General features: G+C 36.1%; 2 protein-coding genes across 3 annotated transcripts in view; one reads left to right on the top strand and one right to left on the bottom strand.

The window, feature by feature from the left end:
* Positions 1-25,246, bottom strand: part of LOC110381817 (phosphoenolpyruvate carboxykinase [GTP]) — a 37,035-nt gene that overhangs the window by 778 nt on the left and 11,011 nt on the right. The window contains exons 1-11 of one of the 2 annotated variants that reach the window (XM_064041501.1): positions 15,062-15,361; positions 13,011-13,110; positions 8,572-8,717; positions 7,989-8,173; positions 6,651-6,773; positions 2,892-3,041; positions 2,388-2,491; positions 1,789-2,002; positions 1,266-1,458; positions 683-881; positions 162-311 (exon numbers count right to left, since the gene is read on the bottom strand). In XM_064041501.1, the coding sequence (XP_063897571.1) occupies positions 162-311; positions 683-881; positions 1,266-1,458; positions 1,789-2,002; positions 2,388-2,491; positions 2,892-3,041; positions 6,651-6,773; positions 7,989-8,173; positions 8,572-8,717; positions 13,011-13,110; positions 15,062-15,111 (1,614 nt within the window). In that variant the 5' untranslated portion in view covers positions 15,112-15,361. Of the gene's footprint in view, positions 1-161; positions 312-682; positions 882-1,265; positions 1,459-1,788; positions 2,003-2,387; positions 2,492-2,891; positions 3,042-6,650; positions 6,774-7,988; positions 8,174-8,571; positions 8,718-13,010; positions 13,111-15,061; positions 15,362-25,246 lie in introns of those variants that run through there. The other variant, XM_064041502.1, reaches the window with a different exon arrangement.
* LOC110381819 (uncharacterized) lies at positions 3,780-5,721 on the top strand. The gene is made up of 2 exons (XM_021342226.3): positions 3,780-4,114; positions 4,514-5,721. The coding sequence occupies exons 1-2, from the start codon at positions 3,901-3,903 to the stop codon at positions 5,170-5,172; spliced, it is 873 nt and encodes a 290-aa protein (XP_021197901.3). The 5' UTR covers positions 3,780-3,900; the 3' UTR covers positions 5,173-5,721.

The raw sequence follows: 25,246 nt of genomic DNA on the forward strand, positions 1-25,246 counted from the left end.
TACTTTTGTCTGAAGATTTTATTTATTTAGTGTCCTGAAGGAGACCACACAGTCCTAGCTAGCTAGATGAGCTCTGTTTTTGTTAAACTGTCTCTGTTCTTTGTTAAAACCCTCCCCAAGTCTACTTCTTCCCGGTTTTCTTCAAAATCACGAGTACCCACCTCATCATTCTTGCGGAACCAGTTGACGTGGAAGATCTTGGGCATCTGCCTGCCCTGCTGCGGCATGGACAGCCAGTGCTTGATGTACTCGCCGAAGTTGTAGCCGAAGAACGGACGCATCGCGAAGGGGTCGTGCATTACTACCTTGCCCTGGAGAAAAATAAGAAAGGTTTATTATGGGGTTCTTATAAGGAAAAGGCCTTTATGACGGTTACTTTGCGATCCGATTTGACAGGCCGTATTACAGTCAGTAATGGATGTTCGAAGCTTCTATTGATGGACTTGGGAAATCATTGAACTATTTTTTTAGCTGTACATTCAATGCAGAGGTGCTCCCCCGCTACACTCAGTAGTAACATAGCTTAACATAGCTTTAAGGACTATCAAGAACTGTCAAGAGTCAATTTACTCTAGAATTAGTGAAGCTTTACAAATGCGAAACATATATTAACTAGCAAACTCGCTTCTAATTAGTGGAGCCTACGAAATAACTTGAAAAACATGTCGCAAAGCAAACTTACAGCATGTTCAGCGGCAGCCGTAGCTTCAGATCTCATGGTGGCTCCCATGAAGACGCCGTGTTGCCAGTCGCGGGACTCCACTACTAATGGCACGCCTGCGGGCCTGCGCCCTCCCAGCAGGATGGCGGAGATGGGCACGCCTTCAGCGCTCTCCCATTCAGGGTCGATGATGGGGCACTGTTCCGCTGGGGTGCAGAATCTGAGGGGAAAAATTTGGAGTTAAAATTGAGGTTGTTAAGTCTTTTTGTGGGTTTAGGTTCTCTTTTGCTAGTCGTAGCTATCTCCGTCCGTCGTCTTTTAAAATATCACCTTATAAGTTGATTGAATCCACTTAGAGGAATTCCTTGAATTCTCATTGTAGATAGTTGCAAGTAATTAAAATATTTATCGATTAATTAATGATCTCTAGTTCAATGTTAATGGAAGGTTTTGTTGATTCAACAATTATGTAGTTCAAACTTTAAATCAAAAACTGTATAATTGCTAATTCCACAATTTTATATCCTGGCAACACCGCAAAATTAACCATAAAGCTCAGTAAATATCACCAAAAAGGTCAAGGCACAAAAGCTACTCAGCCTACCTAGAGTTAGGGTGTGCAGCGGGGGTCTTCTTGCTAGCATCCCAGGGCTGTCCCTTCCAGTCAGTGAGGCTTTCAGGAGCATTGCCCATGCCCTCCCACCAGACGCCGCCGTCACTGGTCTCGCCGACATTCGTGAATACCGTGTTTTGGAATACTGTTGACATCGCTATGGGGTTTGTCGCTTCTGAGGTTCCTGTGGAAGGTACGTAAGGTTTTAGGATAGGTATTTTATACTTAATGTTTTTGTAGCTCATTATGATGACATACCTACATGAGTAATAAATGAAAATTCTACAGTATGACAATAAATGGTCATTTTAAAAACAGTGAAAGGATAAGTATGGCCGACATACTTGGTCTTACTACGAAAAGTAACATATTTATGTAAGTTACATGTTTAAGGAAAATTTTCTAAAACATGTGATGAACGTCTGTTTATTTTTTTTTATGTTTAAAGAAAAACTGATCAATCAAATTCTGAATTCAGAACAATATGCTTTTATATAATTTTTGTTGTTCTTACCTGGAGCAACACCAAAGAACCCATTCTCCGGGTTGATAGCCCTCAAGACTCCATTCTTATCGAACTTCATCCACGCTATATCGTCTCCCACACACTCGACCTTGTACCCTGGCAGTGTGGGGGTCATCATGGCGAGGTTGGTCTTGCCGCAGGCTGAGGGGAACGCGGCGGCTATGTAGCGCTTCCTGCCTTTGGGGTCTGTTACTCCTACGATCTGGTATTAGAGTGGTGGTTAGTATTTTGAAGGGGTGTAGGGGTGATTTTTGTAGATGGTATAATGCGGCTATTTTTGATAGCATGTATGTATAGCTGGTGCCAAGTGGTATGTATGTTGGTAGGTATAAGAGACATATAAGAGAATTTGATGAATTGAGAAGATCAGGGATTTTTTTCTTGTAATGTATTTCTCTTTAAATTATAAGTATGTAATCTGACCATTGTGTAATAGCCATAAAATATGTAGTCCGATGAAGATAGATTGAAATAAAAAAAAAAATTTGCTTTTATTTAGACACATGCTATTCGATTTTTAATAGGCGACATTATGGTAGGTAATTTTTGTATATCTATTTAATGTGTTGATTGCCATTTGAACTCACCAGCATATGCTCAGCCAGCCATCCCTCTCGGCGCGCGATGACAGACCCCAATCTCAGAGCGAAGCACTTCTTGCCCAATAAACTGTTGCCGCCATAACCACTACCTATAGACAAATCAAAAAATACATAAATAACATTTAATGTAACCTGAGAATTCGAATTTTATACATTCTTCATTTGATTGCATAAACACAATTGTGAAGAGTTTTTGTTTTACACCAATAGATGGCGTTGCTATCCTTACATTACAGATTTTCTATTTTGTTGTTCTAACTTCTTGCATGTTTTACTCTACTATCTTGAAATTAACTGTATACAACCTTTGCAGATGCATATTATTATTCAGATCATTGCTTTATGCAATTTTTAAGTAAGTACATACTAAGTATAGTTTGCAAGTACGTAGGTAGGTACACAATATACTGCAGTGCTAAAAATTACTCTCTAACATCCAAAAAACAAATGAACCACATTCTTCCAAATTCAAATCAGCAAAATACATACCATAGCTAACAATCTCATTGTCAGCGGGCTTATGCAGAATGATAGTCCGGGGCGGATCGCAGGGCCAGCCCGCAATACCGCCGGTGCCGACCGCGTGTAAGCAGCGGACGAACTGCTCATCTTGACGAAGAGCTTCCAACACTTTGGCTCCTGGAGACAAGGATAGAGGTCATATTCAAGTAGTGGTCAATGAGTAATGGTCGGGTAGCATAGGCAGCTGGGTTGAGGCGGTCACATAGGGAGTCGCTTCGAGTAAAACACTGGTACTCAGCTGCATACAGTTAGACTGGAAGCCAATGAAACTGGTGTTGAGAAAATGATAGGCAGATGGAATGTCTCTTTAGGGGTAAAGTCAACTAATGCATGTGTGTAAGTTTGTATAAAGAACAGATTAAATAAAAGTAAATTAGAGTGTTCCAATTTCGATAATAGGCCATCATAAAGGCAGTTACATATCAATTTTAACACGCTTATATTAGTTTAATAGAAATAGCTACTTCTGTTATCTATTTATTTCATACAAACATAATGTTTATCTACACATTACACTACACGTGAGGTTTGAATCTCATTATAAATGTCCGACATTACCACAAACAACCCCTATCACTGTTTTAAATCTTTCGCGCCCTTTAACCCGGTCTCTCATTGGGTCGCTAAAGTTCGCGCCAACCGCGCACCTACGTCACGGCGTGTCGCGACCTACGCAACACGTAGGCGTTGTAATGAGAACCCCTCATATTTACATCCCCATAAAAATAGTATCAAACCAAATCTTAGAAAAACAACAAGACTCCACAATATTGAACAATTATTAAAAAATAAATAACAGAAAAAATAATTCGGTAAAATTTAGCTTAGCTTCAAAAATTTTTTTGAGACTTCAAAGTTGAATTTAGAATTGGCGCCAATTTCGGGTGCATACGTAGAGGTAGATGTCGTTGCAGCTATGTAGTCTGGGGATGCGTCCGGCCGCCGCACGGCAGTCGCGGTGACGGACCCCGGCGACATGGAGCCATCTACCTCCGTTAGCAACGGCGACGCCGACAAGGCTCTTAACATAGAACTGCTCATTTCTGAGATCAAGCAGCGCCCGGCTCTCTACAGCAATGCTCAAGCCGAGTATCTCGAGAGAATGTCCAAGCAGAAGGAGTGGACCGAAGTCTGCCAAGCATTATTCAAGGACTGGAACAAGTTCAGCCCGCGCAAGAAACGAGACAAAGGTAACATTTTCAAAATTATTTTGTTGCCAGTATTAAAAAAGAAGACCGTTTAATTCCAAATTCGATGTATTTAGAGGTGTTAATTAGTATGTGATAGTGCGAATTATTGTGTGATATTAAAAATCGATTGAGCCCCGGCCAGAGCTATATTTAGATGGAGGGGTGCGGGGGCGCAAGGGAGCTGAGGTTCCGGGTTCGATGCCTGGGCGAAAAGTTATTGCTTGTACTGAGTGTGCCGAATACGTGTAATATTAAGGATTATTTATATACATAAATAGACAGATTTAGGCATCTAGCCTTCTGTGGGCGTGCCCACCTCTTACATCTGAAGCGGCACCCCCCCCCCTCTACTCCCCGTTGTAAACTCAAGCCTAATACACAGATGTTTTTAAATTTCAGTGCGCGAAGTTCAAACCAAGTGGCTGAAGTTGAAGAACTCTTTCTTGAAGAGCTATGGAGGCGTTCGCAAGATGTCTCCATTGGCCAAGAAGAAGAAGCACACCCATTTCAACAGCATGTCGTTCCTGATCCCTTCTACTTCGACGCAGGAGGACAACAATGTGGATAACAATAATGAGGATGAGGAGAGTCAGGAAGCCCCTCCGTTGTCAACTGCTGAGAGGATGGTGGCTGAGTTCTCGCAAATGCACGAGGTGAAGCCTACGCCCTACGTCGTGCCAGTGCCGCAGATCCAGCAACCGGCACACACACCAATAGACGAGCATCTCAACTTCGCTCTCATGCTGATCCCGTCTCTTCGCCAACTGACTGCGGACCAGAAGTTCATCGCCTGGACCAGCATCATTGAAATTATTCAGAAAGCTGGAGAGCTGGGTAAGAATATCAGCGTGCTGCAAGATCAACTTCGATATCCAACTGCTGGACCGAGTGGCGAGCAGGGACAGGTGCCTATGGTCCAATTGCCCCCAGCGCCGGGCACTTTAGAGCCAGAGGAACCAGAGGAACCCGCATTCCCAGCTAGCCATGGTAGACCCACTAATCCTCAAGGCGAAATCATGTATCCAGAAACTGATCAGGAAGATCTAGATGAGGCCTAATTTGAGGTATAACGAATTATTTAAGCTGAGCGAAATACACGCCGCTCAAACTTAGCCCTCTATTTTATGTATTCTTAACAACCCTCTATTTCTCTTTGATGCAACATTAGGTTGCTATAAATTTTCGAAAGGTGTACTTGGGCTAATTTTGAGTGCCAAAATTTCCGCGACCGGATAAGGTCGGTAAAGTCTTTTGCTAAAAAGGCTATTTTGTAAAATGTAACTTTTTGTTATGTAGGTATTTGTGCAGGGTTAACTATTAAAACAATTTTAATCATCATCCGCCTAGCCTTTACCAAACGAAGTTGGGTATCGGCGCGTAGTGCGAGGGTCTGTCTAAAGACCATCCGTAGACAGACCGCAACAAGACCAGCTTGCTTAGACCCCTAAATGTTAACTAATTACTATTTCAAAAGATGTTTTATTTTTTTGATCTCTAAACGATATAAGATAAAAGCTATGTGAATCCATGTCTGTCCATTTGTCACTTCTTCAGGCCTAAGGCCGTATACAGGAAGAAAGCTGATAGAAGCTGGAAACTTACATATAAGCGCTTATCGGCGCTTGTCAGCGCTGGTAACCTGCGCAGCTTTCTTTCTGTATACGGCTTAATTTACTGAGCAGGTGGTGGTATCGAGCTTAAAGACAGATGCGGAAAAATTTAGGTTTAAATGTTTATTAAATGTCTTGATGTCAAAAAGCGTTTTTTTTTTAAGTTACCTATTCACTTTAGCAGCTGCTGACTGCACTTGCATGAGCTAGCAAAAAAAAATTGCAGCCTAATTTTGATACTCCCAGTGGTCAATTGATTGGCAAAAGTATAAATAAGCATTTTTTTAAAATAATGAAATAATTGCATTATTTCATTATTTTGGGGGAGATCAGAATTGGCCTGCAATATGCGCCAACGCGACTTCTAACCAGCGAACGCTCAATAAACGAATATATTTATTAATAGAAAGACCTGTAGGGGTTGCTAGGGGATACTTCCATCTCCTTACATCGACCCGACGGGAAGCCAGTCTAGTCTTCTACCAATATAACTTGACCCTTGAACATCTTAATAAAAACCAGGGTTGATATGACACGAGAGGCTCTCTGATACCTGGTCGTTGCCAGACAACACCGGACAAAAATATGCTGTGTTTATACACAAATATAATTTCGTCTGGTTTTTTGTGAGGATTATTTTTTAATGGTATTGATTTGGCTGCCTGTCTGGTGCTCGTGAGTGCACTTAATAAGTTCTTAATTTTTTATTTGAAGTTTAGCTTTTTTCTGAATTAAATTTCTCAGTGGCCGTCTTAAGTCAGGCAAAAGGTTTTTTTTAATCAAATAGGGCTTACTAAGGGTGGTTGCACAACCATGTATAAGCGATAACCAGCCGTCAAATTCCTGTTTTGGCGCAACTTCTGTGGTTCAGCCTCTTATGAATTTTTTGAGGTGTGATGTCATGCTGTTAATATTGAAGTACTTACCCATTCTGGTCATAACACGCATGGAGTACACGACGTACGGAGAGTCGGTGATCTCCACTCCGATCTTGGACAGTGGGGATCCGACGGGGCCCATGGAAAATGGGATCACGTACATAGTGCGGCCTGCGGACAAAAAAGAAATGTAAATTAACTTAGGTATTCGGCACTGAATGGTAAAGTATTTGTAATTTTTTGGAGAAATAGCGAGTTTAAGTTATTTAGTTTTGTAGTACCCAAAATACACGAAACAACATCATTAAAAGTCGTCATATACGTCCTTAATGAGAAAATAATTAATCCGGATTTTTGATCAACATTCTTAAATACTATGTAGGTACCTATATTCTTTTAAAGCATAATGGACATGTCACTCAAACAAAAAATCTGTCTAGACTTTTCCCAAATATATTAGGGTCGGCATCCAATATTGCAAATTAATTTCTCCCCTCGGCTGTCAAAACAAACGACTGCCCAAAGCTCTTTGATGTTTTAAAACAAATTGCAATGTAACAAACATAGGTACTCCACAGATATAGTAACTGCACCTGTACCTATAGCTAATTACATCCAGCCGGGCCCAGTCCGCTGTATTGATTTTAAGGGGAGTCTGCGTTTACAGACACATGATATGCAGACAGATTGATATACATTTATATTATTATGCACCTCTATCAATGTATGGGAAACTCCGATATCTACCCTTTCATTACTCAATACGTGATACAAAGATTTTGGGAAACCGATTCATCGCTCATTGTGTAAAACGGAAAACGTACGTCTTTTGTTTCTTTGTTCTAAAGTTCAGTTTATAAACATTGTTTGGGAAACTTTGCTAAGGAGGTTTGAGAATGTTTTCACGAAGCTTAGCAAAAAAATCTTCCGCGTTAGATTGTTCAATAGTTATGTCATCTTGCATATTAGGCGCGCACTAAAGGTCACCTTTGTTTGCAATCAATATCAGGAAATAGTTTATGCATGATTACTTTTTTTTGCATTTTATTAAACAAGTTAGTGACGTGTTGCTTGCAAATCAATTCTGCAGTCTCATGATTTAAGAACAACTTTGCCGCGAATAGGTACTCTAATTCGAAAGCTGCGAGTATGTCTCCCGGGAACTAGGTCACAAGGGCCTTTCTAGAACTCCTAAAGGATTGTACGATGGCAGAGCATCTATTAAAATTACATCTGTTACAAAATAAAAAGAATACGAACTTTTTGTCTTTAATGCTTACGTCAAAGGGGTCTCTTTAAGACTTCTATAAGATTTTACACTTAATTTCTTAGAGATACCTCCATAAACAAATGAAAATCATAAAGTCACGGCGTTCGAAGACTTACCTCTCATACATCCAGGGAACCTCTCGGTGATAGCCTTATCGTAATCACTGGGAGCGATGTAGTTGCCCAGAGCGGACTTCTGACCAGCACGGGCGATGGGCACCACGTCCCTCTCCTTCTCGGAGCAGATAAAGGTGCGAGACTCCACGCGGGCTACGTCAGCTGGGTCGGTGCGGGCCAGCCAGCTAAAGAACAGGTGACATTAGAATTTGAATGGGGAAGAAAAATTGGGTGGTGGTTTTTTGGTTTTTCGCCAAATTCTCTAAAGGTGGTATTGCTTTATTTTTTTTTTACAACAATCTTAAAACTAGGACATAATACTCTAGCATGAGTATTCCTTTAATAACTTTACAGGAATTATTGGGTGGCCCAATATTTGGGATACATATTCATATGTGTGTATGTGTATGAATTTGACTATCGTAATATTTATTCTGATGAAGGAAACTTTTAACATGTGTCAGTTTTCTAACAAGATTGATTAAAGCGTTATTAAACCAAGTACCTAACAGTAGTTACTAGGCTAGAGACATGTGTGTATGTGTGTGTGTGTGTGTCTTTTAACGTTTTTGAGACCACTTACCAGTTATCATACTTAGGCAAGCGCTTAAGCATGCCCTGCTGCTGCATGATATGCAACAAGGCAGCGGCCTCAGCCTCGGAGCCGTCACAGACGTGCACATGTTCCGGCTGGCAGAGAGCAGCACTGCGCTCCACGAAGGCTCGGACCTGGTGACATGGAGGTTCGTTAGGTTTTTCGTGGCCAGTATTTTTTTAATTGGTGTCGTCTATTTTTAAACGTAGAATATCTTTAGGCTCAATGTGGACTATATCATAGATTTTTTTTGTGAATATAGTCTATTCCTCTATTGCTTACTAACATATAGAAATCATTGTAAGAACCATATATTACTTAATAGTTACTACGTAATAGCAGACAACTGCCTAGAATTCTTCAAAAGAAAATTTCACATATCATATTATTTGTTACGTCTAGACTACTTGTTCATACATTTATTTATTTATTTATTTATTTATTTGTATAGAATGTAGGTACAACAATAATGGTCTTAGCTTAAAAAATACAGTTCCAGTACATTCTGCCTGTTGGCATACAAATTTTCTTACAATTATAGATTAGAGAAATCTTAAAATTCTAAAGTAGATACTTACAATTAAAAATAAGATCATGAAAACTAAATTATAATAACTGAGAAGAACAATAGGTTACAAGTCATCATTTAAAAAATCTGTAACGGAATAATAACATTTCTTAGTTAGCAGCGCGGACAGGAGGTTTTTAAATTTTCTCAGGGGCTGATCTTTTATGGAATTCGGTAATTTGTTAAATATAGTAGGTGCCATACCAATAATGTTTTTCTTAGCCAATGTAGTGTTATACTGGCCTTTGTTCAATAGATTCCTATATTTTGATCGCATGGCTGTAGTTCGTGTTCTCGTGTTACTTAATGTAGGAAACAAATCGGTGTTAGTTTTAACGAAAATAGCTACTTCTAAAATGTAAAGGCAAGGAAAAGTTAAGATATTGTGTGTCTTGAAGATAGGGATGCAGCTGTCTGTTACCTTAAGATTAAAAATCGCCCTTATGCACCGTTTTTGACATTTAAATACAGCCTCTCTTTCAGAACAATTGCCCCAAAATACCACACCAAACCTTAGGATAGAAACCACCAAACCGTGATAAGCTATCAGTAATGTTTCAATGTTCGCTTTTTTTGACAAATTGTAAAGAATATACGCAGTAGTACTTAATTTTTTACAAATTTCATCAGCTTGTGGTTTCCATGTTAATTGACTGTCCACTATTATACCCAGAAATTTTGCTATGTTAGTGCTATCAATGGTTTGACCGTTATAGTTAATGTTTAGGTTTAAAGGATGAATTCTTTGATAAAAGTGCATAATATTTGTTTTGCTGAGATTTATCACAAGATTATTTTTGTTGAGCCAATTAATTATTAATTTAAGTGAATTATTTATTTCATCTTCATATATTTCTCTATTGACACATTCTATTAGGACCGTACTATCGTCGGCAAATAACACGCAAGGGTAGCTGATGTTGGGGAAGATCATTTATATACAGCAAAAATAATAACGGCCCTAGAACGCTGCCTTGCGGCACGCCATATTTAATTTCCTAGGATGAGATAAGTATTTGATTTCTCTTTTGGATTTGACGCATACATTAGATATTTCGGTATATTGAATACGTCCGCTTAGGTATGATTTTATCAGGCTTAAGGCATTCCCTCTTATACCGTAAGCATTAAGTTTGATCAGAAGCGTTTCATGGTCTACAGTGTCAAAAGCTTTTGTCATGTCGGTGAATATGGCGCAAATTGGTATTTTTTTGTCTACATTAATCAATATTTTATTTATTAGGTCATATATCGCCATATTAATATTCTTATTCTTTCGAAACCCTTTTTGTTCATCACAAAGAATATTATATCTTGAAAAGAAAGAGTAGAATGATTCATAGATAACTTTTTCTATGACTTTAGAGAAAACGGGAATTAAGGCTATGGGTCTGTAATTTGTCGTTTCTTCTTTATTATTCTTCTTGTGAAGTGGTTTAATTATTGTAGTTTTAAGACTATTGGGGAAAACACCAGCTGATATGCTTGCATTGATAATGTGGCTCAGAGGATCAGCTATAATGGTAGAAACAAATTTTATGACGTTTGTTGAGATACCGTCATAACCAAAACTTTTCTTGTTTTTTAAGGATCTGATCACTCTTACAATGTCGTGGGGAACAGTAGGGGCCATAAAGATAGAGTGAGGGTTACTTTTAATTTTAACAACTTCTTTACTTAAGTTCGTGGATGAGGAGACTTGATCGGTAAAGAAATCGTTAAACGTTTGGGCTATTTCCTTAGGGTTAGTTATTATTGCACCATCTTTTTTTATATTGGTTATGGGTTCAGTTATAGATTTTGAGCTATTTATTATTTGCCAAGAGGTTTTGGATTTATTTTTAGAATTTTTTATTAGATAATTGTTTTGTGCTTTCTGGGTCAATTTGATAATTTTTTTAAACCTGTTTGAATATTGTTTAAATTTTATTTTATTTTCATTTGTAGGCCTAAGTCTTTGTACCCAGAGCAATTGGCGTTGCTTTTTGCTGCAGATTCTAATACCTTTAGAAACCCATTTGATCTTCTTTTCGGAACGTAGTGTCACTGTTTTTAATGGGAAGCATAATTCATACAGGAGCAGAAATATTTCTAAAAAATTATCATATGCCTTATTAGGGTCGTCCGTGCTATAAACGTCTGAAAACGATAAGCTTTGGAGATGATTTTTAAAGATCATTAAGTTTTCTTCAGATATGTCTCGTCTTAATGTTTTCCAAGTTTTGATTTGACGAAACCTATTAACTTTAATTTTTAATATCTGAGCCGTATGATCAGACAGACCGAAATCTATTATCTCACTCTGACAGGTTTGTTTTGAATTGTGTGCAAAATTATCTAAACAAGTTTTACTATGTGGTCTGGTTGGTTCATTTATTTCTAGTTTTAGATTGTAATTCATAAGAAAGTATTCAAACTCCATGCTGATTTTGTTTTTTTTCAAGATATCTATGTTGAAGTCTCCGCACATAATAATTTTTTTGTTTGTTTTATTACATATATTTTTCAGTATAATGTCTAGCTTTTCATAAAATATGTTAAAATCAGTATATTTTGGCGGTCTATAAACACATAAAATTGTTAGTTTTTGTGAGGTTAATTCAATTGCGCAACATTCTATAATTCCTGCAACCGAATGTCTCATAATGTCAGGCAGCTCTTTATATTCAAGACCTTTTTTAACTAATATACAAGCTCCACCGCGCTTAATGTTTGGTCTAGCGTAACACGCCGCTAGTTTATAATTAGGTATGCATAGTAATTTCTCTTGGCCAGACATAATGAAATGTTCAGTTATACATATAATATCTAATGTAATTTGTTTGCTTAACAATTCTTGTATGTAAATAACCAATAAATCGGACTTGTTTAGGAGTCCGGCAATGTTTTGATGCATTATATTTAATTGATTAACGAAAAAACTCGTATCGTGGAGATGATAAGTTTGTTTGATTATCGTCGACCATTTCTGGTTGACAATATGAATAATCAGCTATAGTCAACGATAGATTATGAAAGATGTTTCTCATACCATGGTTGTTAATTTTCCTATCGAATTTAGAAAACATTGTAAAATCATAACACAAATCTAAGTTAGAATCAAATGCCGTTGCATAGTTGTATGTCTGCAAATCTAGATGTAGTAAATTATTAAAGGTTTCTATGCGCCAGTTAAACAAAGTTGAGTAATTACTCAATTTAAAAGTAGGGACACATATTATAATGTTCGTGTTTTGAATATTTTGCAATGTTTCTCTAAGTTCTATAATTATATCTACATAATTATCAGTTTTATAAAAGTCTTTTTCTCCAATTAATATAACACAAAAGTCATCCGTAGTACATACAATCAGTAGGTATTATGGTTCGTCTTTAATAAACAATTTACAACTTATCGATCCCTTACATGGTTACAGAGACATGCAATACTTAATGGCTCTTACATTTTTAAACTCCCTTAAGTCAAAAATAGACAGCTGTCTGCAGTTATCGATTTACTTAAGTACTACAGAGTTCAGAGGCAATTTTCCTTTGCGTTATCGAGACTGTTGCAGCTATTTTTATTTAAGGACAAATCGTTTTCTCTGTAGCAATACTCGTTTCCTTGTTATTGTTTATGAAGATTATCTATTTTGCAAAACCTGCATTTCTTCCGGAAAAAAATTATCTATTATTACGTAACCATGAAATGAAGCACGTATAGTAAAGACCCTTATTCTACTGGTCTAATTATTATAGGTAGGTAAGTATCTACTTAGTTACACCCAAAATAGGAAGACGCTATTTCAAGAACTGGGCTTATATTCAGACTCTATGCTTCTACTGTGAAGTCCAACCTGTTAAGGTCTAAAGTTCTTACCTTGGGGGTCAAAGCAGCAAGTTGAGGGCTAGGAGCGCTTGCACCCCGGAGAGCTGTTTGGTGGGCCGCGCGCCCACAGGCCAGAGCCACTTGGGCATACCTGTAGACAAAACAAAACTTATGTTAGAAGAAAAGTATTAACGTAGAATGACACAATTTTAGAAGGTTTATTTTGCTATGAAAAAAAATACTCAATTTTTATAAGCATTTCATGTGTACTGCGACTGCAATTTTACTGCGACGTCAGAAAAAAGATTGATCATTGGACTACCAAATACCAAAAAGGGTCATTAACAAATCTCCTTTAATTAATTCGTTCTAATAAATAAAATTGGGATGTCGAAACTATTGATATGAAGTAATTAACGCTATCTATTGCGTTTTGACCAGTGTTCAGGGTAACGCAGAACTTTGAACCGGTCACAAAATGTCGGTCAATTCATGTAAAGGTCTGTCGTTATCTTGTACGCGCACTTTGTACGGATTTCGGAATATTTATAAGCGTTAGATAAATAGATTATATGTATCTAAGTATTATGTTATTAATCTTGCACAATATGTTTAAATCCGATTCGGTGATTATACATTATATGTTTGATTATAGGATAGTCATTTGTTTTTGTGTTTGAATAAAAACAAAAGCGGTTGAAAAATAAGTACCTAACTAAGATCACAGGTGCTATAGTTCCTCTATTTATTACTTAGTACCTATATATTTCCCAGAGGAAAGATTTTTGTGAAAGTTAAGCGCTCATGAAAAGAGGTACGGTAGACTGCACATCAGTGGTAACTGTCATGCGCCTTAACTCAATAGGAATAAGTACGATTTTCCTATAAATCTGTTACCACTGAAGTTTACTGTACCTACCATGGAAATTAGAGGTCTAAAGAAGCACATGTCTACCGATACTTTTTCTCTTTCACTCTAGGTCTCAAACGCTATAGAATTTGGTACAGTTACATGGCCTAATATATTTACAATTACATTCTAACTACAAAAAACGCTATGAATGATTTTTTGCGATACCTGATCCACTAACGACTTAAGGCCCAAGTTCACCGACAGCTTACACGTCAGTTTAAACAACCGTTTCATCATCTCATCTGCCTAGCCTTGCTCAACCTTATGATCAAAGTCAAAAATGTTTATTGTCACTAGGCTAGTTTTTAGCATCTTTTTCACGTCAAAATTACAAAAGGTCGGCACCCCCAAAACGCCCCCCTTTCGCCACTTCCTAATGTTATGGCTGGGACGAAGAAGCGGTGAAGAACAAACTTCCCAGCAACGACGGATGGACAGATTCGCGCGGTTTTGATTTATTTTGATTTAGCAACTAACTTCTATATACTGTTTGCTATGAATATTCATGTTTAATTTTCAAACTAAACGAACAACCGTTTAAGAAAAACGCACGTTTATGCTGTCAGTGAATTATAGACCTAAATATGAGGTAGGTATTGGGTACGTGACTTGATATATTGTATGTAGGAATTAGCAACTCATTGATAGACAAAAAATGTGGGCAATAATTTCAGTCTGCCTTGTAATTTGACTCAATTGAAAACAATAACGTTTGGCTGTAACATGATTTGTTTGAGGAACCGCATGACGTAGGCGCAAAACTGTAAATTAACGACTATTGGAAAAAAACCTGACTGATATTAATGAATTAAGTACCTAGGCAATCTTTAAGTAGAAATTTTGTATTTTTTTAATCATGTCAAATTGTTGGAATCTGATGATTTTGGTTTTAGGCATGTAATGTATAATATTAATGGCCAATACAAAAGAATTACATAAATAAAGTTTACATTTAATTTGTTAAAAGATTTGTTTAGATTTTATGAATTTGGAAGAAAAGTTGATAAAAGGAATTGGTAAATAAGTCAGTATTTGAAGTTTTCTTGTAATGGAATAAAGCATTTTTTTAAGATATAGAGATGAATGAGAAATGAAACATCGAAAAACAGTTTAGATTAGTTAAGAGGACACATTCAGAGAGCAGGAAAAATGTTTTCAGAGCATGGAAAATGTATAAAAATAAACTTACTGGTTGGTCTTCCTCACGTAATCTTCAGGGACAGTGTTGAGGTGCAACATTTTTAATATTTAAGTTATTAAAAGTAACTATAAAATTAAATCAAAACTTAACAAAAATATAATACTTGCAATTGGAAAATTGAAAAAATAAACTTAAAATACCAGAGTTAGATTTGATCAAAATTACTGAAGCTGAACAGAATTATAAGCCACCTATAATACGCTATAGTGTTTAATTTGTAACCCATTTAATACTATGCGTGATAGAACTCTGGTAACGGAGTGGTTATAAAGTTGCGCGCGCGCACTATATAGTGGAGGAGTGTTTGCACGGCGCGCTCTCATTGGTCGAGACCGCGGGTGTGTCAGTGACGTGCGCAACGAAACAACTTGTTATTTTTAACCCCCGACGCAAAAACGACGGGGTGTTATAAGTTTGACGTGTCTGTGTGTGTGTGTGTGTGTGTGTGTGTGTGTGTGTGTATGTGGCATCGTAGCTCCCAAACGGATGATCCGATTGTAATGCGGTTTTTTTTGTTTAAAAGGTATGCCAGTCGGGAGTGTTCTTAGCTATGTTTGGTGGAAATCGGTTCAGGTCTTCAAGGTCATCAGCTCGTTTGCTAGATGTGATAGGAATGTTACACGCTCAGTTTACTTGCAAGTATATGTGGGATCTGAAATTTGAAACACTAATGTCTTTTGGAACCACTGAGCTGGTCTGCTGGTAGGGCACGAAGGTAGGAGACGTAACCCTGAACTGCCTTTTAGTAAACCCATCGAGTTTGGGCTCGTTGAATTTGTCTTGACGAGTTCTCTTCATGTTTCTGATTGACGAGAACCTGATGCTGGAAATGGGATATGGCGGATGAAACCCTGGAATACCGGAATGAAATGGATAAACCGATTTATATTTTTGCTGAAAATCTAGAATGTCCAAAGGTCTTTATTGTTTCCCAATCGAGCCAGTTTGTCATGAGGATTATTAAACAGCTTCCTTTGGCCGAGATCGCATATAGCGACCCCATCTTAAGATAAAATAAATTAAATTAAAGAAGGAAAAATTAAGGAGCTCCTTTAAAAAGCATGAAATAAAATTAAATTATAAATTTAAAAAAACCCCCGACCCAAAAAAAGTAAACCCTATAAAAAGCATAAAATAACTTTTAACACTACGTAAACTAAATTTTGACGTGTCGGGGGACCGCTTTTTACCTTCATAAATACTTACATAAATCAAATGATACCTACCTAATTACAACATTCGTTTAAAAAAAAAAAACACGTATCTAAAGTAATGAATTAGAGCGGTCCCCCGACACGACAAAATTTAGTTTACGTAGTGTTAAAAGTTATTTTATGCTTTTTATAGGGTTTACTTTTTTTGGGTCGGGGGTTTTTTACATTTTATCGATATGTTTTGCATGTAATCATAATGTTACTCGTTTAATAACAATATCGCGATTTAGATGCACTGATAAATTTATTTATTTTTGTCATATTAACTAATGATTTGACAGTTCTAGATGACATCATTAACATGAATAAAAGTGTAAAAAGGACGAATAACTCTTTGTGTTCTACATTAAGGATTGTCAATGGCCAATTTTATGGTGTATCCAAATTTAAATTCTTAGGACAATAGCCTTGCTTTTACATGTCATGTATTTTAAGCGATTCCAAAAGCAATCTCTTTATAAGCAAGATAGGAGCCTTATTGCATCATCTAATTATGTGTTAGCTAGTACAAACTGCTGTTTCATTTCACATTTAAAGTAAATATAGCTTAGTCAAGTCATCGCAGCTTGCTGCCTAGACTTTTGATTGATAGTGTTTTAAATAAATGTTAATATAATCATCATAAGACACACCCATAACTGACTTCTTTGGCGAAGTTTTTTAATAAGTATATTTTTTCCGTTTTTTTTTCTGATTATAGAAATGTCGATATTGCACTATGTTTATTAATGTCAGTTAAAACTACTAGGCTATTTTGAATAAAAATTGCTCTTTATACAATTTAATTACTATTTTGGGGTCTTTTTAAAGTTAAAATTCACTAAGTATACCATAGATAAATAATTATGGAGTCCTGTTTTATGTTTATATCTATGTTTATTTTTATACATAAAAGCATGCAACTTAGGATAAACTGTGTGTTTGTAAGTAAAGGCAGCTATTTCGTCAGCACATATCAAAGCTCAAGGTGAGTTTCGTCATTGGACGCGAGCCGTTCGGTGAGGTATGCACCGGCTTTATCGCTTCTACGTTTCAAAACTTTTGTTTATGGTAGCCGGCCTTTTTAACGTTTAAACTATAAATGTAAATAGTTTTTAAGGCTATAAATAAGTATAACAACGAAGTGAGCTTAATGTTGTTTGAAAATTCGAGGAAAATTCTTAAAATTATTTTATCTCCCGCATTAAATTATCTACATTTAATTTTAGAATCGTTAATGAGGTAAAAGTGTATTGATAAAATATAAAATATCCTCCTTTTTTTGAAGTCAATCAATTTGTTTTTCGAATAAATCAGATAGATAAAAAAGCATACACCTATATTTCTACACGAGTTCGCAAAAACACCAAATTTTAATTTGCTCAATAAGTCTCGTTAGTCGTTTTTACGACGCGAATCAAATTGTCGTCAATGAAAGATGAAAGACGTAGGTATGCTATACATAATGCCTATGTATCTAAAGATATGTTTATAGGCGTATGTACGTGGAAAGAATCAGACGTTTATTCTGAATAGCCTTGGCCTTAACTTGACCAATTGATGCGACTCGCACTTGACTACGCAATACTTTTACAAGGAAAACATTTTGGCCTCTTTCTATTAAGAGAGTAATAAGAGCCATCCAGACTGGCGGTTTTTTCGCGAATTAGGTACGAGCGTCACCTTTCGAAGGAAAAAAATCCTCACACGGTTGGTGTGGTATATTTTGTACCGTTTGTTGACAATTATTGTTGTTAGTTGTCGAGCGAGCGTTGTCGTTCGGAAAAACTGAGCGGAAAATCCGCAAGTGTGAACGCCCTGTACAAAAATAGTCAGATTTAAGCTACTAGGTACTAGGTAACTGTTGATTTTTTTTTATTTCGACAAGGTAATAGGTACCTATTGAAGCTTAATTAAGTAAAATAATTCCCGTATCGGTATACGGGAATATGGTATTCCCGTGTGACCCTATCGCATAAAACTCAATTTTCAGTACTCTCGAGGGAATGAACGCTCATACCCTTTGACCTAAAATTAACATCATTGACCTCCAAAAAAATATCGACTAAAAACCATTTTCCATATTTAAAAAAACTGACTTCAAAAATCAATAAAAAGGAAAACAATATTTACAAATAATTTACTCTTTGTCACATGACTAAAAGTCGGTGACCAAATAAACGCGGTAGCAACGTCGAGAGGCTTCCACTTTTTTTCAATGTTTTTTATTAGTCCAAACGAATCCTATGTAATTTGTCTATGATTCCCGCGAATTGATATCATCTATCAATTCCCGTTTGACGTCAACAATTAGAAGTGTAGATATTCTAGTAACTTGATTTGTTTATGAAAAACATGGATAGTAGGTATTATTGCAGTGTCATATCACATCGGCAATAATATTTGGTCATTCGGTATTAGACGGCTGTTTTGTTTGCAAAATGGTTCCGTGTCAGACACGAAACCTTTGAATTCAATAAAACTTATCGGTAAAAAAAAGCGAAATGTCGCAAAAGGCATAGGCACAAAATATCAATACGTTGTTAGGTACATATAGTATATTCTTGTCTATGAACAAAAGAAAAAAGTTTAATGATTTCAAATACAAAATTCAACAAACTACATAGGTACTTAATATATTTTGCGTTCTAAAATATTTGAAAAATACTTAGATAATAATAAAGATTAGACAGGAAGATATTAATAGACGTAAATACTTAATGTGATGTTTTGATTGATTTATAATAGATCTAAATATGACCTAATTAATTAGTCGATAATAATGTTTTGTTTACCTGCGAAGCGTGTTTGAAACAACATTGTAAATACAGAAAATACTGAAATATCAGAGAACGTAATATTCTCTTTTCCTCGAACCTCTTTTCATAAAAAGGGATCTAGTTTGCATTTCTAGGAAGCTGGCACTCTGTTAGTGCTCGAATATTATTCCGCTCAAAGGATCGTCGGAACGCTGGAAAATTTTCAGTTCTTTTTTAATCTCAATAAAAATAGTCCGATTTCTGATTATTTTTTCAATATTTTAGCTACAAAGCTGGACCATTTTAGCCGAAGTTGAAGACGACTTGCAACTTAGTTCAGGGCACAAGTACCTACCTATGCGTATGTTACCCAAATGAGGCCATACCCCTCGCGCATATCTCTTGAACTCTAAGTACCTATACTACATTCTGCAGTGCGTGATGTTCCAAGCCGCCTCAAAGTTTGGCGACACCCAGGTATATCTAAGTTTTGTAAGCTATAAAAATGTAAGATAACAGTCTGATGCAAGGTTCTACGGCTTTAGTTAGTACATAACACACACATCTACTACTATATTACTATTTACATTACGTGACTCCAATAGGTCATAAGTTCTTACTGATAACTTGAAGCTATGCTCTTTGTTTACATCAGGTTTTGTTATTTAATTAAATGACGAGCCGTGTGATTTAAAAACGAATACGGGTGATGGGGTGCAAATTTTTAATATAGGTACCTAACATTCATTCATTTTCATCAAAATCGCTGAAATGGTTGAACCAATTGAGATGGCATTATGTTTTCATGAGTTAGCTTTTCATCTGGTTACTGGTGAATTCTAATTGTAAACTTAATATTGTTTTATAATAAAAATATAATGGTTGATGTCATAAATCACTATTTTACTACTAATCTTTGGAATAAGACCGGATTGTCTAATATCACTTACTAGACCCGTTTCATTAACAATGCTAAACAGGATATTTTATAGACATTTAGATTCAGAAAAAATCTTTTGGAAAGGTCAATACAGCTTTTTTATTACTTATTTGTGCCTCTATTCCAAGTCGAGTCCAAACATTCTACTGAAATGGTTGATAATAAGTTACCTTCCATTCCATTACCTACATGTTACATACAAATCGACTTGTTAAAAGCCTGTTAAAAAGGAGCCTATCCTATAGTCTTCAGAAGTCTGCGGGGGCCTAACGATAACTAGATACGATTTTCCTAAAGCCACTCCTTCTAATGAGCTATAAAATAAATAAACAAACATCATGATTATCGGTACTCGAGTTAAGCAATAAGGAAACAGATATATGTCAAGTAGTTAGGTAGTACACATTGATCACGGTACTAAGTCCAGTTATAGTTCGTAACCCATTATCTGGTGAACTTAGATCTTCTGCAATTGTTGTTTAGACAAGTCGAGAGCAGAGTCCTAAGTCTGATATCTAAGTACTTAGTTGGAAGGGCTGTCAGACTTTGTTTCGACTAGATATGATATATGACTGTGTTGACTAGATAATTTTGCTGTAAACAAGTAGACCTAAACAAAGATAATACATTGCCTACTAGTAATTTAGCACCCCTAAGTACCTAATATAAATTAATATCAACAAAAATGATGTCTTGTAGGCAGCGACAAATGATGTTGAGGAGTGCTAAAAATACACGTTGAATATAGCCTAAACTATATAGTAACACTAATCTCTAGTAGGTATCTTCAATGTAAAATTATATTCTATCTGGACCACTACCACAACTACCAGTAAAATAACAGTCTGTCATAAAAAATATAACTTCCCTTATCAGAACTTAATTAGCGACAGTTTTTTACGAGGAAGCGGATCTTAGTTCTGAGTCCCAGACTTAATTACTAATAGGTATCTAATTACTAATTATAAATTAACTGATTGCGATTCCCGGAACACTGCACCTTCCTTATTCCCCTTTTTATCACAAGTTCTAAAGTCCATGATTGATAAAATACTCAATTTTGTCCATCATTCTTAATTCTTAAGCAACGTACGTCTTCTTGAATTGGATTGTCATGAATTAAAAATGATAACAAAGGTGCACGGTTTCAAGGAAGAGGAAACCGACAAGAAATTGTAAACACTCTTTAATAATGGCATCTCGGAGTAGGTAACTGAAATGTGCGTGTGAATGAGCATCTTTGGTTGGTCATGCAGAATCACCTAAGTATTTTGCACTAATATTCCCGGAATGCAGAAAATCTTACAAAGAGCTCCTTTTTACACGATATCGAACATATTTTCTGTAATAATTACGCATCTAACAAAATCATATAATCACATACTACCTATCTTATAATCATAAAATGACGTATTATTATTATCCAAAATCCGCTTAGAAACATCTTTCAAAAACCTCTAAAAAAGATGATCTTGACCTGAATCGTAACATTTAAAAACGGCTGAATGCTAATTAAGACAAGAATTGTAGACAGACCGGTTCAGACACACCCACAGAATTATTTCCACGCCATCTTGTAAAACGTGTACGAGATCGGGTGTGTCCGCTACGTCATTTGTTTTTAAGTAAAAACAGGTGAATTTTGCTAATAATATCCGCTAAGATTACAAAATAATTGATTGCAAAAAGAAAGGTTTAAACTTGTCTGTTATAATTACTTGATAATTTGCTAATTAACTTACGAAAATAATGCGTTTTAGAATCTTTTTATCAGGCTTAGACTTGGCTCAGGTTAGATTGGAAAATAAAGGCTCGTTTTAAAAAACAGCTTTGTCATTGAGTTGCGAGTCACGTAGGATGGCAAATATCTGGTCAGTCTTTAGGGTCGGTTCATATCTGACGGAAAATGCGTCGAGCGTATCGTAAATGTATGATCGACGCACTAACGCATCATCGGTTATGTGTGAATGATTGTATGTTTTACCGTATATTTGTCAGTTGTGGCGTTACGCGACCGATAATACGCGACGCATATTCCGTTAGATATGAACCGACCCTTATGCCATAAAAAGTTGTTTGGTTGCTTAGCAACAAGTTGCGGTCTACAGGTCGACTGATAAAGGTTAATTTGTGTCCATCTATGAAATGCCTCGGAGAAAACGTATTGTGCTTTTTGGCTGCGGATCAGCAATCAATACATAGGGAAGTATATGAGGGAGTAGGTATGTAAGGGTAATAACATAGTGAGAGCACATAAAGGAGAAATTAGTAGATATTTATGTCGTCTACAATTGAGTCAGACTACCGGATCCTACATAGGTACTTCGACCGTGTTATCCTAATCATCATATTACTTAGTATCAAAATATAATTTGGAGTTAGTTAGAGTTTCGATACGACCTTTGTCTTAACATTATCGCGATAAACAAAGCCTGTAATTTAAAAACAAAAATATTTTCTCTCGTCAGGCATGTTAATCTGTTGCTAAGCTTAGATTGTAAAAGTAAAAAATAGCTTTAGGTATTGCTAAGTAAGATTCTGGCACGTGTCACACTGAAATTAAGTGGGATTTGTTTGTATGTTATTTTTTTTTACATGTCGTGGTAATTCAGAAGGTAACGCCTAAGTATCTAATATGGTTTATTCAAAACACTAGAAAGGCTTTATTTTTAACGTAAGTATCTTTAGATAAACATGATTAGGTTTAATACATGATTAGGTTACTTTTAATAACAGAGGTCAATCAATGTAAAAGTTTTTATTTTAAATGTTGTTGATTTGGCATAAGTAGATACTTATGTATATTAAAGCTAGAAAAATGGTAGGTAGGTATGATAATGACGATGTTTACAATTGTATTGCTTTTCCGTGTGCAAAAAGAAGGGTCTAAGGCGAGAGCACCTAACAGCCGGAAAAACCTAAAAATAAATCATTAGCTCATACTATCTTAAATCCTTTGTAAGTACTTAATGCTTAGTAAAAGTGAATATCTATGGTCAAAGGTAGATAGAAGAATCAATTCTATTATCAGCAGTACTGATAATAGTTATCAGGCCCCACCGACAAGCCCCTTAGAGATAGGTTCGCAAGGTGATGACAAAACAATAACATATTATGACCTCATATTATTTTTTGTTATGAGACTAATCTTACTTGTTTCTATCCTAACTTGAAAAGAATAAGAATCTATTTAGGGGATGTTAGAATGTTTATCGAGTTTTGTGAGTAGAACGGCAAAGCCGATTTAGATGTACGCGAATAGAGCATTAGAATTAGCAGGACTAGGGCATAGTAACTATTTAGTAATCTGTGACTAGGGTGAAACTGATAGATTAGTATTCCACTAGGGATAGTCATCTTGCAACCATCATCTCGCATTGAGGATGAAGAAGAGTTGAGAAAGTAAGAAGTAAAATGACTTAAGGTGGCACAATTATCCGGATTATCCCTATATATTAGGAACATCTCCCATGTTGACTTGAACATGCCCATGTTGGGCCGAGTAGATGAATCCGAAGGCATAACTAGTGTGACAAAATCTGTGACATTGACATATCTTGTCAGAGACAATCATGTGTCAACTGATATCTTCATTATTATCTGGTTCTTAGGGACAATGTTCTGATTAATTTATCTATCGCCTTGGCTTCGTAGGTAAGGTTTTGATGATGAAACGTGTTAGGTGCTTACTAGGATAAGGTAAAATGTGCATTAGCACAGTTTGGAAGGATTTGCTCTGGATAAATTAATTAATAAACACTAATTGTTAAATTGATTTATCTAATGCGGAAAATCCATAATCCTGAAAAAAAATATTCGAGAACTCAGCCTTAGGTATATTTTCAGAAATCCGTAGTTTAGTGATATTTTGTCTATATACATTTAGCTCTATACAAAGCAATAGACTGATTTAGGCTTATTTATAACTTGTGACTTCGTAACAATTTCCTAGAAAACCACAGCCAATCTAATATCTACCTAACAGGCTTTTTTATCGATTGTATTTATAGACATTACTTTGTGTACCAGAATATGTTTAATATCGTTTGGATATTAATGTATTCCCTCATTTCCTTGTCTGCTGGCTACTAGTCAGACTGGTCGCGAAGGTCGCTTGACTTGCCGCCAAAAGAGAATGGGGACTCCTTTGTCTAACTCGACCAGGAAATTCATAAACTACAACTTGTCTATGATTGAATTTACGCGGTAAAAAGTGTGATTTGCTTTTTAATTTCAAATAACATGGAAATAAGTTTGCTTACAGTACTGAACAACGCAGGCGAATGTGAGCTACTAATAATTTTGCCCGACATTTTGCTGTAGGCGCTAAAGATAGATTAGGAGGCGAATATTGCTCCTAAAATAAGTTACTAATACACGACATAAATTGTCCCTATAAACGCGAAACTAACTCTGCTTGTCTGTCGCTCTCAAAACTAATGAACCGATTTATTTTATTTTTTTCACGGGTAGCCCAGAGCCTAACAAAGGGCAATGGCTAAATTATGCGTACACACCCGTGGTACACACATAGCGTAGAAATAATGTTCTTGATATCAGTCTTAGTTAAATCAGAAGGATCCAAAACACGTAAACTGAAATAATTTCAAAACTAAATGATGCAACAGGCTAACCTCTTACACCAGGCGCGATATGAGACTTCATTGTAATAAAAAATGTATCTAATTATACACGCAATTATTGCGATAATTAATATGTCTAGTGAAGTTAATAATAACATTATGTATTTTATTAATGTATTGAACTGTCCGACTTTTCGTTTCATAATTTTTATTAGAACTTTTTTACGGAGTAGTATGACAACTAGTCTTAACAACATAGGTAGTATCGCGATTCGCGTTGTCCAGGTGAGTGGGTTGAAAAGGTCAGATAGGCAGTCGTTCCAAATAAAACACTGGTAGTCAGTTGCATCCGGTTAACCTGGAAGCTTACCCCAACATACCTAGATGAGAAAAGGCTAGACAGATGAATTTAAAAAAAACAAATGAATTACGCAAGTACTTATTTTGTCTAAAGAATCGTTTGAGTGAGGAATAACTTTAGGTACAATAAGCAATATCTTAGATACTCAATAGGTATTTTATAATGAAACTATGCAAATATTGTGAAGTTCTAGGTATTGTTACTAAGATTGTATTTGGTCTAGTATGAGGTATACCTATCTCGTGACATTGTTCTCACATTGCTAATCTTTTATAGGTACATTAAGATTATAACAAAGTATACCTATAATATGTTCTATATGTAAGAATATAAGTAG

This window comes from Helicoverpa armigera, chromosome 25 (genome assembly GCF_030705265.1).
Source record: "Helicoverpa armigera isolate CAAS_96S chromosome 25, ASM3070526v1, whole genome shotgun sequence".
Lineage (NCBI taxonomy): Eukaryota > Metazoa > Arthropoda > Insecta > Lepidoptera > Noctuidae > Helicoverpa > Helicoverpa armigera.